At 44.0% G+C, this 15,330-nt stretch overlaps 1 protein-coding gene across 3 annotated transcripts in view; it reads left to right on the forward strand.

Annotated features, from left to right (window-relative positions):
• The window catches only part of Xpnpep1 (X-prolyl aminopeptidase 1), a 67,432-nt gene that overhangs the window by 19,212 nt on the left and 32,890 nt on the right, over positions 1-15,330 (forward strand). For all 3 annotated transcript variants that reach the window (XM_010634652.3, XM_010634651.3, XM_019209037.2), the window contains 2 exons: positions 10,381-10,444; positions 11,582-11,686. In XM_010634652.3, the coding sequence (XP_010632954.1) occupies positions 10,381-10,444; positions 11,582-11,686 (169 nt within the window). The remainder of the gene's footprint in view (positions 1-10,380; positions 10,445-11,581; positions 11,687-15,330) is intronic.

Raw genomic sequence — 15,330 nt, forward strand, 5'->3', positions numbered from 1 at the left:
TATATATATATTTCTCTTTATCCACCACTGGGCATCTAAGTTGATTCCATAGTTTAGCTGTTATGAGTAGTGTTGCAGTAAACACAGGAATGCAGTTACCGTTTTGGTATAATGATTTCACCTCTTTTGGCTATTGTTTTGGCTTGTGTTTAGGTGTCCCCCAAAGCCTCATGTGGAGGAGGTGGGGTTCCCTTTTCTAGAGGTGGCTGAATCTGGAGTGTGTGATGCTGGGATTAAGGGCGTGTGATTACTAAGCCACTACTCGTGAGTGATTGCTTTGGCAATGCCCTGCTCCCTGTAGTCTGGAAGGCTTGAAAGGGGGAGAAAAACAGTTAAGGTCTCTTGTTGCTTTTGCTACTTTGTGTGCACCATGTTGTTTCTCCTGTGTGATGCCTATTTGGTAACCCTGCCATGGGGCCAGCTGATCATGGGCTGAAACCTCTGCAAACTGTAGCTAAATAAACCTTTCCTCCTTTAACTTTGTGTGTTGGGTATTTTGTGGCCGCAATGAGAGAAAAGTAACTCTCGCAGATATATATATCTATATAGATATATATATCGATATATATATACTAAATCATTTTGTAGTTCTGTTTTTAGTTTTTTTAGGCATCTCCTTACTGCTTCCAATTAATTGCTCCGTTCATTTGCATTGCCACCAACAGTGTTCCTTTCTCCTCATCCTTGTGAACATTTGTCGTTTTTGCCTTCATGTTGGCCTTTCTAACTGGGATGAGATGATATCTGTGGTTTTGATTTGCATTGCTTGGTCACTAGTGAAATTGGGCATTTCTTCATATACTCGTTGACCATTTGTATGTTTTGAGAGGTATTTATTTAGTTCTTTAACCCATACAAAATTTTTTGACTTTTAAAAATCTTTCTCAATTTGAGCATGCCATTTCATCAGAAATATTTGATCTGTGTTTCGATTTCATTAAGTTTATTGTTGAAAAACTGAACTCGCAAACTGAAGTTGTTCTAAACATAGTTAAAATTTTTCTAATAATTGAATCTTGAGTATCAGTTTAAAACTTAACTGGAGTGAAATGAAGTGAAGGGTGCTGTTTGTTGGCCACACTGGCTTTATTTTCAGTGTTCTGCATGTGGCTGGTGGAGACCAAGTGAAGAACACAGGTTTACCAGTGGGGAAAGTATTCTGAAGTGAGGGGGAGTGTTGTAAGCTAGCAGGATCAAAGAATGCTTCGTGAAGGAAGTGGCATTTAAATTTTAATGTGAACAGGTAGAATTTGGATGCATGGGGGAGGATAGAAGATATAGAAAACATAAACAAAATGAGCACATCTGTGGGGCTAGAATATCCATAATGATGAGAGAAAGAAATGCAGGGAAAGGCCACTGAGGGAAGCTCCAGTGCCTGTTCATGGGTGGCGCTGTCCTCTTGATTGAGGAGTTTAGGCTGTTGTTAGTAGGCACCTGCGAGTGTCTTTGAAAAAGAGAGTGATCTTGGCAACAGGGAGAAATGTTGACTGTGTACTAGTGAAGGGAGGCACTGAGCATTGAGAAGCCTGTTTGGAGGCCATTGCAGTATCCCAGGGTCTGGGTAAAGAGGGAAGGGACGTGAGTATTGGAATTGGGAGTAGGAAGGAGGAAGGAGAAGGATTGGGAAGAGAAGCAACAGCCTGGATTAAATGTGGACTTGGCAGACAGGTGGCAGAGGAGGTTTGGAAGCTTGGGGCCCAAGGGTGTTTGTGGTGCCAACAGAAAGAAATGGTTTCCTTGTTATTGTTCCTGTGGAGAGGAGAGGCATAGTTGGGGTGCTCTGTAAAGTGGGACGCTGGGTCCTTGCCCGGGTTTTGAGAACACGGAGGGGGGGTTTGGGTGTGTTTGACCTGCTTGGCAGCCTCCTTGGTGATAGAGAGGCTCTGTTCTCTTGGCTCTTGTTCTTGATTGTTTCATTTCAGGCTTGATTCAGGGTTGATGGAATTTCTCCTAAGGGCGGGGAAGGGAGGGTGTTGGAGACATGAAGGGTAATCTTGAATTCTATCTTTTGTGTACTTTCCAAAATACAAATACACCCACCCACACACTGTTCCCTGCTAGAAAGAAAATGGACCCCAAATGCACAATTACGCAAGGACTTGGCACTCGAGTGGTCTGTGCTCTCTGTCCTCTGCCATGCTAAGCATTTCTTCTTTTCAAACCCAGAGCAGTGGCTGTAGTATTAGTGAATTTAGGCCCTAGGGGACTTTTACAGTGAGGAATTGCCCGGTTTCTCTAGTGTCTGGTTGCTTTCATGTTCTGTCTAATCAGTGGGATTTGTGAGCCTCACTGGCTCGAAACCAGGAAAATCTTTGGAGCCAGAGTTGCCTACTTCCTTTTAGATATCCTAGTTACTTATTTTTCCTATCCTCCCCATGTAAAAGGCCCCATGTTCTGTTCTTGACCTTGGCTTAGGCAAAGGTTTGTCAGGAGTGACTCTGCCAGTGTGAATTTTTGACTGTGTTTTTGGTTCTTCCTTCTGGAAGACATAAATTAGACTTTCCTAAACTCTTTGAACTTTTTCCATTCCTTCTGGAGTCAGCTTCCTGTTTTGTTCTGTGTTTCTTTTTCTTTTCTTTTTTTTTTTTTTTTTTGGGAGGTCAAACTCAGGACCTTGCACTCGCAAGGCAGGTGGTGGCATCACTGAGCTAAATCCCCGGCCCCTTTTGTTTTGTATTTCTTAAAGACACTTTCTCCTGGGCTGGGCTAGTGGTTTTGTGCACCGTATTAATTAGAGTGTGGTAACCCATTTCACAGTTTCAGTGGCTTTGTACTGTGAAGCCTCATATCTTGCTCATGTGGTAAGTATGGCTCTTGCAGGCAGGGGGCAGATGGGATGTTCTGGTTCATGGGGGATTTTCTACCAGGTGGAAAAATGCTTCAGGAATCCAGGCTGTTTCATCCTTTGCCACCACCATTCCGGCTTGAGAGAACACACCCACTTTTAAATGCCTAGCCTGGCTTCACTTCCCATCCACATTCTGTTGGTAAGAACTAGCGATGTGACCCTGTCTAGATGCCAGGGGGCCTGGGAAGTCAAGTCCTGGCTGGTAGCAGCTTTCCAATAACTGTTCTGCATTGAGGAAGGAACATGAGTCTTTGGACAGCTGTATGTTTTCCCCATGTACCTTGACTAGGTGTTAGAGAGAAGAAATGCCAAAGATGGGGAGTTAGCTTAGTATTTGGTCACAAGGAGTCGAGTATCCTGTCTGTAACTCTTGCCTCTTGCTTTGGGCCTTCTCACACTGTCCCCTCTCTCTAGGTTGTCCTCTCCTTTCTCCTTACCTGTCCACGGTGTCCCCAGTCCAGCCTCTGAGTTTGTTTTGATAGTTTTAATGCAGATCTAAGTGTCCTTAAAACTATGGCAAGTTTAGTTCTGCAAATTTAGCATAGTTTATCTGTTTATTAATGCTACTTTTTTAGGTTACCTGTTTTATTTTGCTGGCCAGATTGTCCACTCTGAGAAGATCCTGTGTTACATTTCCTATGGAATCTGGCTCATTGTCTGTGGCACAGTAGTGCTGGGCACTCACTTATGTGTGGCGGGCATGTGCTCACTGCTTTGTGTCACCCTTAGCTTTCTGGTGTGGGCATTGTTACATCTTCTGTGTTTCAGAGAAGAGCAAATTGAGCTCCTGGTTTTCTCAGCTGGAAAGTTGGGAATTGGGCTTGAATGTGGGTTTGATTACTAGGTCTAGGAGATGTCACTGGGTGGTTTGTTATGGTAGAGGTAAGTGCGCCACATACTTTGTATTCCTTGATCCCTCAGAGTTTATGATCCACTTGTACAGACCATATGTACATGGTCTGATACAGAATCAGAAGAGGTTGCCTGGGAGCATATCAAAGATGGAGCCCTTTTGTTTTCTTTGCAGTGCTGGGGATTGAACCAGACCCTGAGTTTCAGACCATTTACAATGAGTGTGCTTTGGGAAGTAAGCAATTTTTGTCTTTGAGCTTCATTTAAAAAAAAAATGTAGATGGAAAAGATGCTTTCTTCCAGACCTGCTGTTGGGTTAGAATTAGAAAAAATGAAGACAGTTATTGGCAAATAATTGGTGTTTAGCCAGATATCTTAGCTAATATTATTTGTGATCATTACCCAAGGGAAGGTAAGGAAAATGCCTCTATGGCTGATCTTGTGAAAGTCAGATCTGTGGGAGGCCTCTGAAAGTAGAATGGTAAAGCAGTGTGAAAAGGGCTGTATTTAACCCAGATTTTGAGAACTGTTTAAAGCTTTTTTTGGGGGAGTTTACAGATGTACTTTATTTGGCTATGTTTTATTTGTATTTTTTGAATTAGGTGCCAGCATTTAAAAATTGAGCGACTTCTCACAAGCACATGTATTTCTCTCTCCTGCTGAAGTACTGAAGGTTGGTAACAAGTGGCCCACACCCCAGCGAGACAGGACTCAGCTGAGGAAGGACGTCTCTCTTTAGAAAAAGCCCCCTTCCCTTGCTTGATGTCCTGTGGTTTGCCTGCCTGGGCACTGAGGAATTTTGAGTTTGAAACTCATTATGATCCCTTCAGATCTTTTCCCCATTGTTAGTTTCCTGTCACTGCCGTAACAAATTAACCCCCAAAGCAGTGCTTAAACCAACACAGATTTATTGCCTCCCAGTTGTAGAGGACCGAAGTCCATAGTGTGTCAGCAGAGTTATGCTACTGGCGAAGGCTCCTGAGAAGGATCCACTTTCTGATCTTTGCCAGTCCCTTTCTCCATTTTCATTGGCATGGTTAGGGGAAAAGTGTCCATCTCTTCTGCTTGTTCATTTATTCTGCAAAGGTTAGTTGAGGACGTATTCCATATCACCTGTGCTACGTACAGGGACAACTGCCCTGTTCTTGTGGAATTTACATTCTGGGGAAAGAGTAGAAGAACAATGCAATAAGCTGTGAAATATTTCATGGCCTGTGTGGCTGAAGGGCTCAAGGAGTGAGAAACCATGGTGAAAGATTACGAAAGACAAATAAGTATAATAAGATATCCGTGGGGCTAGGTCAGTCTGTAACTCCTGGTGGAAGGCAAAGGCCACCAAGCAAGTGGCTGCATGGCAGAGATACAGGAGGTTCAGCGGGAGGAGAAGAGGGCTGGTCTGTAACCAGAGCTGAGGTCTGCTGGACATCGTGTTTGACGTTTCTTTGGCAGAATGGGTGGGAAGGAAGACAACCCTCCTCTCGGCCAGGCTTTGCTCTGCCATGCCCTCTTGTTGCCCGTTCTCCTCCAGAGGGGCCCTGCCTCATCTTCAGGAGGAAGCGAATAAGATGCATGGGGATGAAGGGAGGGCAGGGGTATGGGGACAAAATAAGAATCAAGACCTGTCATGTAAAGGTACAAGATCCCAACGATGAATGTAACCATTATTTGTTTTAAATGTACCAATAAACTTAACGGGGGAAAAATGCATGGGAGGAAGTGAATAAGATGCGTGTTCCTCATTCCACTTGCAGCCCTGACTCATCTGCGGGAGGAGGTGAGTTAGGCCTGGCCCTGGTGATCTACAGCGCAGTGCTTCCGGCATCTAAAAAGAAAACTTATCTAAAAAGACTTTCTACACCGAGAGTTCTAAGTAGCCATGTGGCTGTATTAGTTGGATAGTTCAGGCAGGCCACTCTGCGAAGGTGACATTCGATCTGAAACGTAATGAGGAGGATGAACTAGCCATGTGTCATGGTTCACATCTGGGATGTCTCCCAAGAGTCTCATATGCTCACAGTGGAGCTGGTGGAAGGTGGGGCTTGGCTGGAAGAGGTGTGTCACCAGGAGTGTTCCTGGAAGGTTGTATCTCCTTTCCCCACTCCTTGCTTTGTACTTTCTTTCTGGATGGCATGATGTGAGCATCTTTTCTCTGCCATGTTCCTCTGTCATACTGTTTCGTCTTTGGAGCTGGCTGATCTTGGACTGAAACCTGAGCCAAAATAAACCGGTCCTTGTTTAAACTGTGGATATTGAATATTTTGTTCCAGGGACAGCAAAGTGTCTAGAAGAAGCCAGATGTGGTGCCATATGCCTGTAATTCCACCACTTGGAAGGCTGAGGCAAGAGGGTAACCATGGGTTCAAGGCTAGCTGGATCTACATAGTGAGACCCTGTCTCAAAAAAAAAAAAAAAAAAAAGAGAGAGAGAGACTAGGACAGATTTTGGTACCAGAAGTAGGGTCGTTACTGTGCTGCTACTTGACCATGTGGTTTAAATGTCTGTTAAATCGGTTCCTGAGGAGTTTGGAAAGATCTAGCAATACCTACTGGAGAAGCAGCCCTAGAATACTAGAAGCTGAGTTTTTGGGGGAATTTGTTAGAGCTCAGAAGAGCAAAATGCTGATAAAAAAGGCAGCAAAGACTACGCTTAGGAGGTTTCCGTTGGGAACAAGGACTCTGTTGGCAGTGAGATTTCAGGCCATGTGTGTTATGCTCTGTCAGAACATTTGTCTGGATTTTTTTATTCATGTCCTGAGACTTTGTGGGAGTCTGAGATTAAGGGCAGTAGCCTAATTAATTTGGTGGAAAAAATTTCAAGACAGCCCATTGTTGACATTGTGGCAGTGGTACTTCTGGGGGCTTTTAGCCAGGCTTATATTGAAAATCAGGAGCAAAAAGCCCATTTTCAAAGTTTTCAGTTTCCAGAAAGGAAGGGCCAGCAAAATTAGAGCTGAGGAGAGCATTGTTGTTGAAAAGATTAGCATTAAAAAAAGCCTAGGACTTTACAATAGGACAATAGGAAGGATGCTTTGAGGGCATCCCAGAAAACAGCCAGACTGCCCTTTGCCCTCAGAGTGGAAGAGTTTGCTTTGAGAAGAGAGCCCTACTCTAGAGTTGGTTACCTGGCCACTGCTTGAGTTGGGGGCAGACATCAGTGTCCTCCATGTGATGCTGGTTTTATAGGCAAGCAGAATGCAGAGTTGTGAACTCAGGGAGGCTTCCACCCAGATTTTAGAAGAAAGTCTGGGGTGCCAGTCAGTGTACACTTGAGAGAGACCTGCAAAAAGCTGTGAATGTGAAGCTGAAAGTATAGCAGAGACCCCAGAAAGTTGGGAGAAGCCAGGAATGTGTGATATCTGAGGAAAGCCACAAGGAATGAGCAAAGCCAGCCCAAGAGAAGCAAGGAGGGCTACAGTCAACAGCAGTACCTGTAGGGGTGGGGCTGAGGACCTTTGGAATTCACGTCTCGCTGTAGCTTGCTCTGGGGACTGGACATGGAGCGCAGGATTTAATGTTTGTCCTGCTGGGTTTCAGTCTTGCTTTGGTCCCACTCATTTCTACCCCCCTTTCTCCCTTTTCCATGTTGGCAGTGTTTAAGTGTCTTTTTGATTTTTTTTTTTTTTTTTTTTGGTACCGGGGATTGAACTTGGGTCCTTGCACTTGGGTGAGACAGGTGGCAGAACCACTAAGCTAAATTCCCAGCCCTGTCTTTTTGATTTTTATAGGGGCTCACAACTAAGAGTTTGCTTGTATCTCAGAGGAGATGTTGGACTTTTCAGCAGTGTTGGAACTGTTTGGAGTTGGGGACCTCTTAGAGATGAACTGAATGTATTTTGCATAAAGTGATTCCCAAGAGTCTTGGAGGCCAGGGGTAGAATGTTATGGCTTACATCTAGGATGTTCCCCAGGAGCCTCCTGTGTAAAGTGGGGCCTGGTTGGAGGAGGCAGGTCACAAAGTGTGACCTGGAAGGGTGTTTCTGGCTTCTCCCCTCCTCGCTTTGCTCTCTGCTTCTTGGCTGCCCAGACTTGAGCTGTTTCTTCTTTGGAGCCAGCTAACCTTGATCTGAAATGTGAGCCAAAATAAATCTCTCTTTAGGTTGTGAGTTGTTGTGAGCAACAAAAAGTGACCAGGAAAATTGGTCAAGACACCATGCTATAATGGGGTGCTGGTGTGGTGGGGAGAGATTGGGAGAGGGACCTTTAGACCAAGAAGGAAGAGCTTGTGCAAAGGCCCTGATTCAGCAATGAGTTTGGGATGTGGGAAACAGCATAGCAAGGTCCAATATGGTTAGAGCATTGTGAATCAGACTGAGAGATCCCAGAGGACAGATCGGATGGCCAGGGTTTAGATTTTATCTTAAATGTGATAAGAAGCTGTTGGAGTGTTTTAAGGAAGATGCCAAGATGTGCGAGTGTGATTTTGAAATACTCACTTGGAGAGTATACACAGAATGGGTTATGGGGACTGTGGTTCAGGTAGAGATGATGGAGGTGTGGACTGAGCCTGTGCTGGAGCTGGAGAGAAGTGGGAAACTGGGAGAGAAAAGCCTGGCACTTTGCTTCCTGGTGCCCTTTTCCTAGCACGCTGTCTTCAGGCATTTGGCAAGACTCTGGGAAGTGTCTCAAGGCTTCGCCAGCTCAGGACTGGGCAGAAGAGCGACTTGGCCTGCTTCCGCTGAGCCTGTCAGTGTGGAGGTGAGGCTGCGGCCAGCCCTTCTCAGATGCCTTTGTGGCCTCTTGACCGCTTAGGTCATGTCTAGTTCTTACTCTAGTCCTCGTCTGGGTTCCACACTAAGTGTGTCCATCTGATGGCAGTTCCACCTCCTTTGTGGTGACACTTCTTCTGCCTTCGTGATGGGGACTCCTAGGGAAGCCCCGTGGGGCTCCTGTCCCTCTCCCAGGCCTTCCCAGGTGACCATCGTGCATCTTCTCTGCCCCAGGAGCAGGCCCACGCCCGCTGCCAGCGGGACTTCCTTACCATGTAACTCCCCAGTGTGCACCGCAGTTAGTGTGGTAACCTAGTGGCTCCAGGCCCTAAGATGCTTTCTTTGCTTACTTTCAGGAAGAAGTGATTTGTAATCTCTCTTGCTTTGCACGCGCCCAATACTTTCGGGTTTCTGGTGAAGTTTTAAAAATTAGCCCACTGTCCACAACAGTGGGGCACTCTTGTTCCCATTATTTTCTTTTAATTCTTATTTGTTTGCTTCTTTGAGACAGGGTCCTGCTTTATGTTTCAGGCTGGCTTTGAACTCACTGTCGCAACCTGGCCTCAAATTTGAGGCTATTCTCCTGCCTCAGCCTCCCAAGTGCTGGGATTACAGGCATGCACCACCATGCCCAGTGATCTTTGAGTGAACAAGGATTCTGCAGTTTATGACTGATGGTATTGGCCATTTCTTTCTATTTCTTAGTGCCGTGTATGAATGTTTGCTATGTTTTGGGGTAAAACATCTGCCTGCTGTTGCATTTAGCAGTTGGAAATAACCTGTTTTGAAGAGGAGGAACTGAGGCTGAGTGATGTGGCCCTGGGTGCAGGCCACACAGCAGGGCCCAGGCTGGAGGGCAGGTGTGGCTGTGGCTCTCACCGCTGGGCCTTCCGGCTCCTCTCCAGAAGGGGCCCATGGCTGACCTGAGGCGATGGTGATGGGGTGAATTGAGTGATTGTCCCCCACATCTCAGGAGTGGACATGGGTGTCCCCCCATCATGTCCCCAAAATGCCCCGGGTTCTGACAGGCACCCCTTGTCCTCCCTGAGCATCGTTAACCTTGCTGGGTGCTTTGGCTTGGAAGAAAGCTGCTAATAGTTGAAGGAGGAGCTGCTTTGGATCCAGCAGAACTGGCAGCAAGCAGCTCCTGGCCCATGACAGCCTGTCACCGGGCAGGTCCCTTCAAGATGATCTCTTTGAACCTCAGTTTTGTCCCTTTCTGTCAGTCTTATCCGGGACAGTCACTGTGAGAATGAGATAATGTGTCTTGTGGGGCAGCCTGGCATAGGGATTCGGTTTTGAGGCTGTGGAGCTGCCTCTGCACTGACCTTGGGGAAGTTCCTTCAGCTGTCTGTGCTTCTGGCTGTTAGTGGAAGTTGTATGCAGTGGCCTCATGTCCCTCACCCGAGCAGGAGAACCTCTCCTTTCTTCTGTCCCTAACTCTGTCCTCTCACTTCTCAATGGGAAGGACCTGGTTTTGGACATGGGTGGAGGAAGTGCTTCTGCTCATTCCCTGACAGGAAGGGCCAGGGCCTGTGGGAGAGAGACTGCCTTAGAGGGGATGCAAACAGGAAGTTCAGAAACAAGCTAATGTCTAGAGACAAGTCAGAGAATGACTGGTGCTTAAAACAGAAATTCAGCTTTACTTTTCAGAAAAGTAACAGATGCCTAAATGTCAGAGACAGGAGGGAGGTGGCTACTGGTTGGTTGTTTTTGTAAGGTCTTATTGCGGAAAGAGCCATTTTTATCCATGTCTCTGTGCTTGCTTTGCTCTCCAGATGAGGCAAAAGGAATGACACTTCTAGCCCTTAATTAATTCGTCTTCTGAAGTTTCCACTATTTTTTTTTTAATACTCAGCTTGCCTTTTTAGCGTGCTGTAGGCTTCCTGGGAGAAAGTGCCAAGTGGGCCTAGGTGTGGAAAGCGGCAGCACACCACTGTTTGAGACCCAGCTTGTTGTCTTTGTTTTCCAGAGTGAATATATTGCTCCATGTGACTGTCGGAGAGCCTTTGTCTCTGGATTCGACGGCTCTGCAGGTGAGCTGCTAAATTCTCTCTTTTCTTGTGGTACCTTTGTTCTCCTCCCCCAATAACTGAACCAAGTTTTAGCCTGTGGTATAGAATCAGTTAGGAAACGCAAACCAGATGTTCCCTGTTGAGCCCCTGCAGGAAGGTGTGTGTTCCCAAACTTTCCCAGCTCATCGGTTACCTTCAGTGACCCGGTGCACTTTTCTATGCCTTTGCTTTCACGATTTAAAATTTTTTGTTTAAAAATTTTTTTTGAAATTTTTATTGAATGTGACATTCATATAGAAAAAAAGTCTTAAGCTGAATATGCTTGTGTAATTAGCATGCCAAGTAAGAAATGACTCTAACAGCATTCCCAGACCCTGCCGTAGTTTACTGGTTCTGTGTGATTCCCCATGTGCTTGGATTTGGTTTCTGTTTTTACTGTTGACCTAAATAGCAAAGGATAATGTGAGTTCCATTGGTATCCTTAATTTTGCCATAACTTTTCTCCTTCTTAACTCCCAAGTTTTTGGTGGTTTTGTCTTCAGGTCCCCACCCCCTAAGCACTCTGGACAAAGTGGGAGCCCCCTCCCCTTGTGGTGAGCACATTGCTTCTTTGGGTGATGTGCTTGTGTTGGTTGGTGTATCAGGGTTGGTTTTGGCTGATGCTTCTGCTGAAGTCCTGAGATCTGCCAGGCCTGTAGGAATGGGAGGCAGGTGGATGTGGAGGCCCAAGCTAAGTCCCTGTGAACACTCTCAAGACCCAGTTGGCCTCCAGGAAAGGTGAAACAGCTTCTTTGGGTGTCTGGTGGAGCAGAGGAATGGTAGGCACCATTCCTGCTTCTGTCTTGTGGGTGCTGAGGCCGCGTGGACCACGGACACGTAGTCCCCTGCTCTTCTGGCTTTGCCTCGTGCTGCACGAGTGGGGAATTTCTGTGCAGAGACTGGTGTCCAGGCAGCCTGGCCCCTCACCTCACTGCTGCTTCTTAGAGCTGGAGTTGCTGGTTCTCAGTGGTGTCATTCTGTCACCTAGAGGCTTCCCTGGAGTGGAGGAGCCATCTGCTCCAGTGGGAGCTGGTGCTTCTCATGCTTTTGTCACCTGCCTTTTTGTGCTGCTGCTGGGTGGTGGACAGAAACCTTTCTTTTCTTGCTCTTCTGCTCCAGGTACAGCAATCATCACAGAAGAGCATGCGGCCATGTGGACTGATGGGCGCTACTTTCTTCAGGCTGCCAAGCAGATGGACAGCAACTGGACACTCATGAAGATGGGTGGGTAGAGTTGTGGCCAGCCCACATTAGTTGGCCTGATTAGGGCAGGAATCATGGAGTTCCTCAGGGCTTTTGGATCTTAACCATTTTGTGATATTGTGGATTTTCTTAATCCAAGGAAAAACAAGAAATGGGCATGCTTCTCTAGACATTCAATTTTGGAGGGTCTTGGCTCAGGATACTAATTTTACAGAGGGAAAACTGAGGGTTTCTGTCTCTGGGGCCCTAGGACTTGAGTACTCTGGCATCAGTTAAAGTAGGGACGTGACAGCTCCAGGCTGGCGTGAGTCAGTCTTCCTTCCTTCCCCTTTCTAGTTTATGTTTGTCCATCAACCTACCTTTCCTCAGGTCCCCCCCGCCCCGCCGTGCAGTGAAATTCTGGTGGGTTCCAGAGTTTTGCTAAAAAACCTACCTGCTAAGAAATGGTGTAACTTTGTCTTGCCAAAGTTATATTAGGGTCTCTAAGAGAAACTTCCTCAGTAAAGTAGCTTGTTTGGTGGTTTATTTGGGAAAACAAGGGAAAGAATTAAATAACAAAATAAGAATCCAGGCTAGCCTCCAGGCATTTCTTTGGAATCAGGATTCATGAGTTCATTTCTTTATGAACCTTTTAACTTCTCTTCTGTGGTTATGTGGTTATACTGGTAGTCAGTAGAGAAAATAGTAAGTACTGCTGCAGACTATGTGAGCTTTTACTATAAATGTGCATGTATCTTGTCAGAATGTATATTGCTTAGTGAAAATGTCATTGATCAAAAAAAGTGTATATCCCACAGATTCTGGCTCGACAGAGAAGATACTAACTTGCTTAAAGAAAAACTGGACTGTAAAAATAACAGTCATTCCCTTTTTTTTTTTCCTTTTTATTGAGTTTATTGGTACAATCTAGGTATACAATACAGTTACATTCATCATTGGGATTCTGTACCTTTACATAATAGGTCTTGATTCTCATTTTTTTCCCCTTGTCCCTGTCCTCCCTTCACCCCCTCCTCCCCTCCCCATTTACAAACACTTTATTTCCATTTTTTCAGTTTCTCATATTTTTTTCCTCTCCCTTATTACCTTTTCCCCACCCTTCCCACTTTCCCTACACCTTTAGCCCTTTACTTCCTATTTCACATTATTAATTATCTCATTAGGATCCTGTGTACTATTATAGTTTTTCACACCAAAGAAACCATTCGGTATTTCAGTTAAAGAAATCTCTGTATGAACATTAAAAATAGGGAATCCTAAAATAAAACTAAAGGAAAGTAAAAGAGAAAAGGCAGTGATGTAACATTAAAATAATTCTTAATTCTGGAGATGAAAATGGTCCCTGAACCTATTTAAATTGCTTCTTGCTCTTATAGTCTTATCTTATTCTTTTTTTCATTATTTAGAGAATACTTTATTAATTTCTGTAATCAAACCCACATAGATATGATCTTACATATTTAGTACGATGTGTTACCCCTGTATACATGGGAAAAAAAAATTAACATTTCTAGACCACTATGGCTGTCCATTTCTGTACAATGCCAACTCAACACAGTAAATTGGGATGACTTTTTGCAAAGTTGGCAGCACCGTTAAAGTTTCCCAAAATTCAATTTATATGTGTGTGTGTGTATATATATAAAAAGCCTGATAATAGCAGTATGTTATGCATCAATAGCAGCAACAGCTTTTCCAGGTTCTGCAGTCATCTGAACAAAATTATAGACATTCAGCACATTCCATTAAAAAAAACAAAACAAAACAAAAAGAAACAAAGAAAAGAATAATATCCAGAAAACAGCAAAGTTCTGTTGCTGTTGTGGTACCTGGCACCATTTTTTTTATTAGCATCTTATTTTATTTTATTAGCATCATCATCTGGAAAGAGAACATTCCATAGTAATATCATTAAATGTAGCTCTGATAAAGCACGGTCCCTACTATGTATCATAAAGCAGGTACTAGATATTTTACATTCATAGAGGTATGATACAGTACCGTCCTACATCAATAATACTAGAATCAGTTTTGGTTTGAAATTTACTTTGTCTGCAAATAAGATTGCTACCCCTGTTTTTTTCTGGGCTCCTGTCACATGGAGAATTGTTTTCTATCTTTTCACTTTCAGTCTATGGGCTTCTTTTTGCACTAGGTGTGTTTCTTGTATACAACATATTGTTGGATTTTGCTTCTTATTCCATTTTGCCAGTCTATTTCTCTTGATTGGTGAGTTGAGGCCATTGACATTGCTGGTTATAACTGATATGTACTGACTTATTATTGACATGTTATTGGCCTTTTGTTGACTCTTTTTACTTTTTCACCTTCTCCTTTTAATTTCTTGCCTTGCCTATTTGATTTGCTCTGTTGGGCCTCATGGTGTTGTTGCCTTCATTGTCTTTTTCTAGGATCTTGTTTAGAATTGCTTGTAGTGCTGGTTTGGTATTCATGTAGTTTCTCAGGTGTTCTTTGTCGTGGAAGTGTCTTATTTCCCCATCCATTTTGAAAGAGAGTTTTGCAGGATACATCAGTCTAGGTTGGAGGTTGTTCTCTTTTAGTACTTGAAATATCTCATTCCAGGCTCTCCTTGCCCCAAGGGTTTGTGTTGAAAAGTCTGCTTTGATTCTGATGGGCTTTCCTTTATATGTGATTTGTTTCTTTTCTCTTACTGCTTGTAGTATTTTGTTCTTCTGTTGGGTTTCTGGGATCTTGATTATTATATGTCTAGATTTTTTTTTGATTGTAGCTATTTGGGGTCCTATATGCCTCAGTTATCTGAATGTCTAATTCTTCCCCTCTGTTTGGGAAGTTTTTGTCATTAATTCTGCAAACAGCTTTTTTAAGTCATTTGTATTTTCTCCTGCTACTTCATGGATTCCTATCAGTCTTATGTTATTCTTCTTTGCATCATGTAGGAGTTGTTGGATCGATTTCTCATGATCCCTTACTGTTTTTAAGAGACCTCTCTTTTCATGGTCACTGACTGAAATCTTATCTTCTATATCTGAGAGTCTATCTTTGCATTCTTTTATTCTGTTGGCGTACACTTTCTATAGAGTGTTTAGTCTCCTGGATATCTGTTTGAATCTGTTTTATGGATTCCATTTCTTTCCTATGTTGGGTGTTTATTTTTTCCATTTCTTTCTTATGCTGGGCCTTCATGGCTTCTATCATGGTCCTGAGCTCATCTATTTTTTTGTCAGTTTCTGCTCTAGAGTCTTGAATCACGACTTCCATTTTGCTCACTATCTCTATGGTTATCTGGGAAATTATTTCTGTTTTGAATTTTTCTAGAGCCTGATTGATCTGTTTTGTTACTTCCTGTGCTTTGAGTTCAGGGTGTCCTGGTGGTTCTCTATCGGCCTTTTCATCCTCATTTGCCCTACTGTTTGCCATTGGTGAACTGGAAGTCTGTCCTTGTGTCTTGCTTTAGTGTTTTCTCATTTTTATTTTTGTTGTTAGACTGTCCTTGGTTTAATCTCTGGATTATCACCCAAATCTTCCTGATATAGTTGCGCCCTAGCTTCTGTGTCTCTAATGACCCACAGACATTCTCATCTTCATAACATCAGAGAAACAGCTCATCAAATCAACCGCAATGCTTTACCCCAACTGATACAATCAGCAACACAGTAAGATCAAGCACAACTTGGACACTGACC

Source organism: Fukomys damarensis, unplaced genomic scaffold (genome assembly GCF_012274545.1).
Source record: "Fukomys damarensis isolate Sample0158 unplaced genomic scaffold, DMR_v1.0_HiC HiC_scaffold_8, whole genome shotgun sequence".
In the NCBI taxonomy this organism is placed as follows: domain Eukaryota; kingdom Metazoa; phylum Chordata; class Mammalia; order Rodentia; family Bathyergidae; genus Fukomys; species Fukomys damarensis.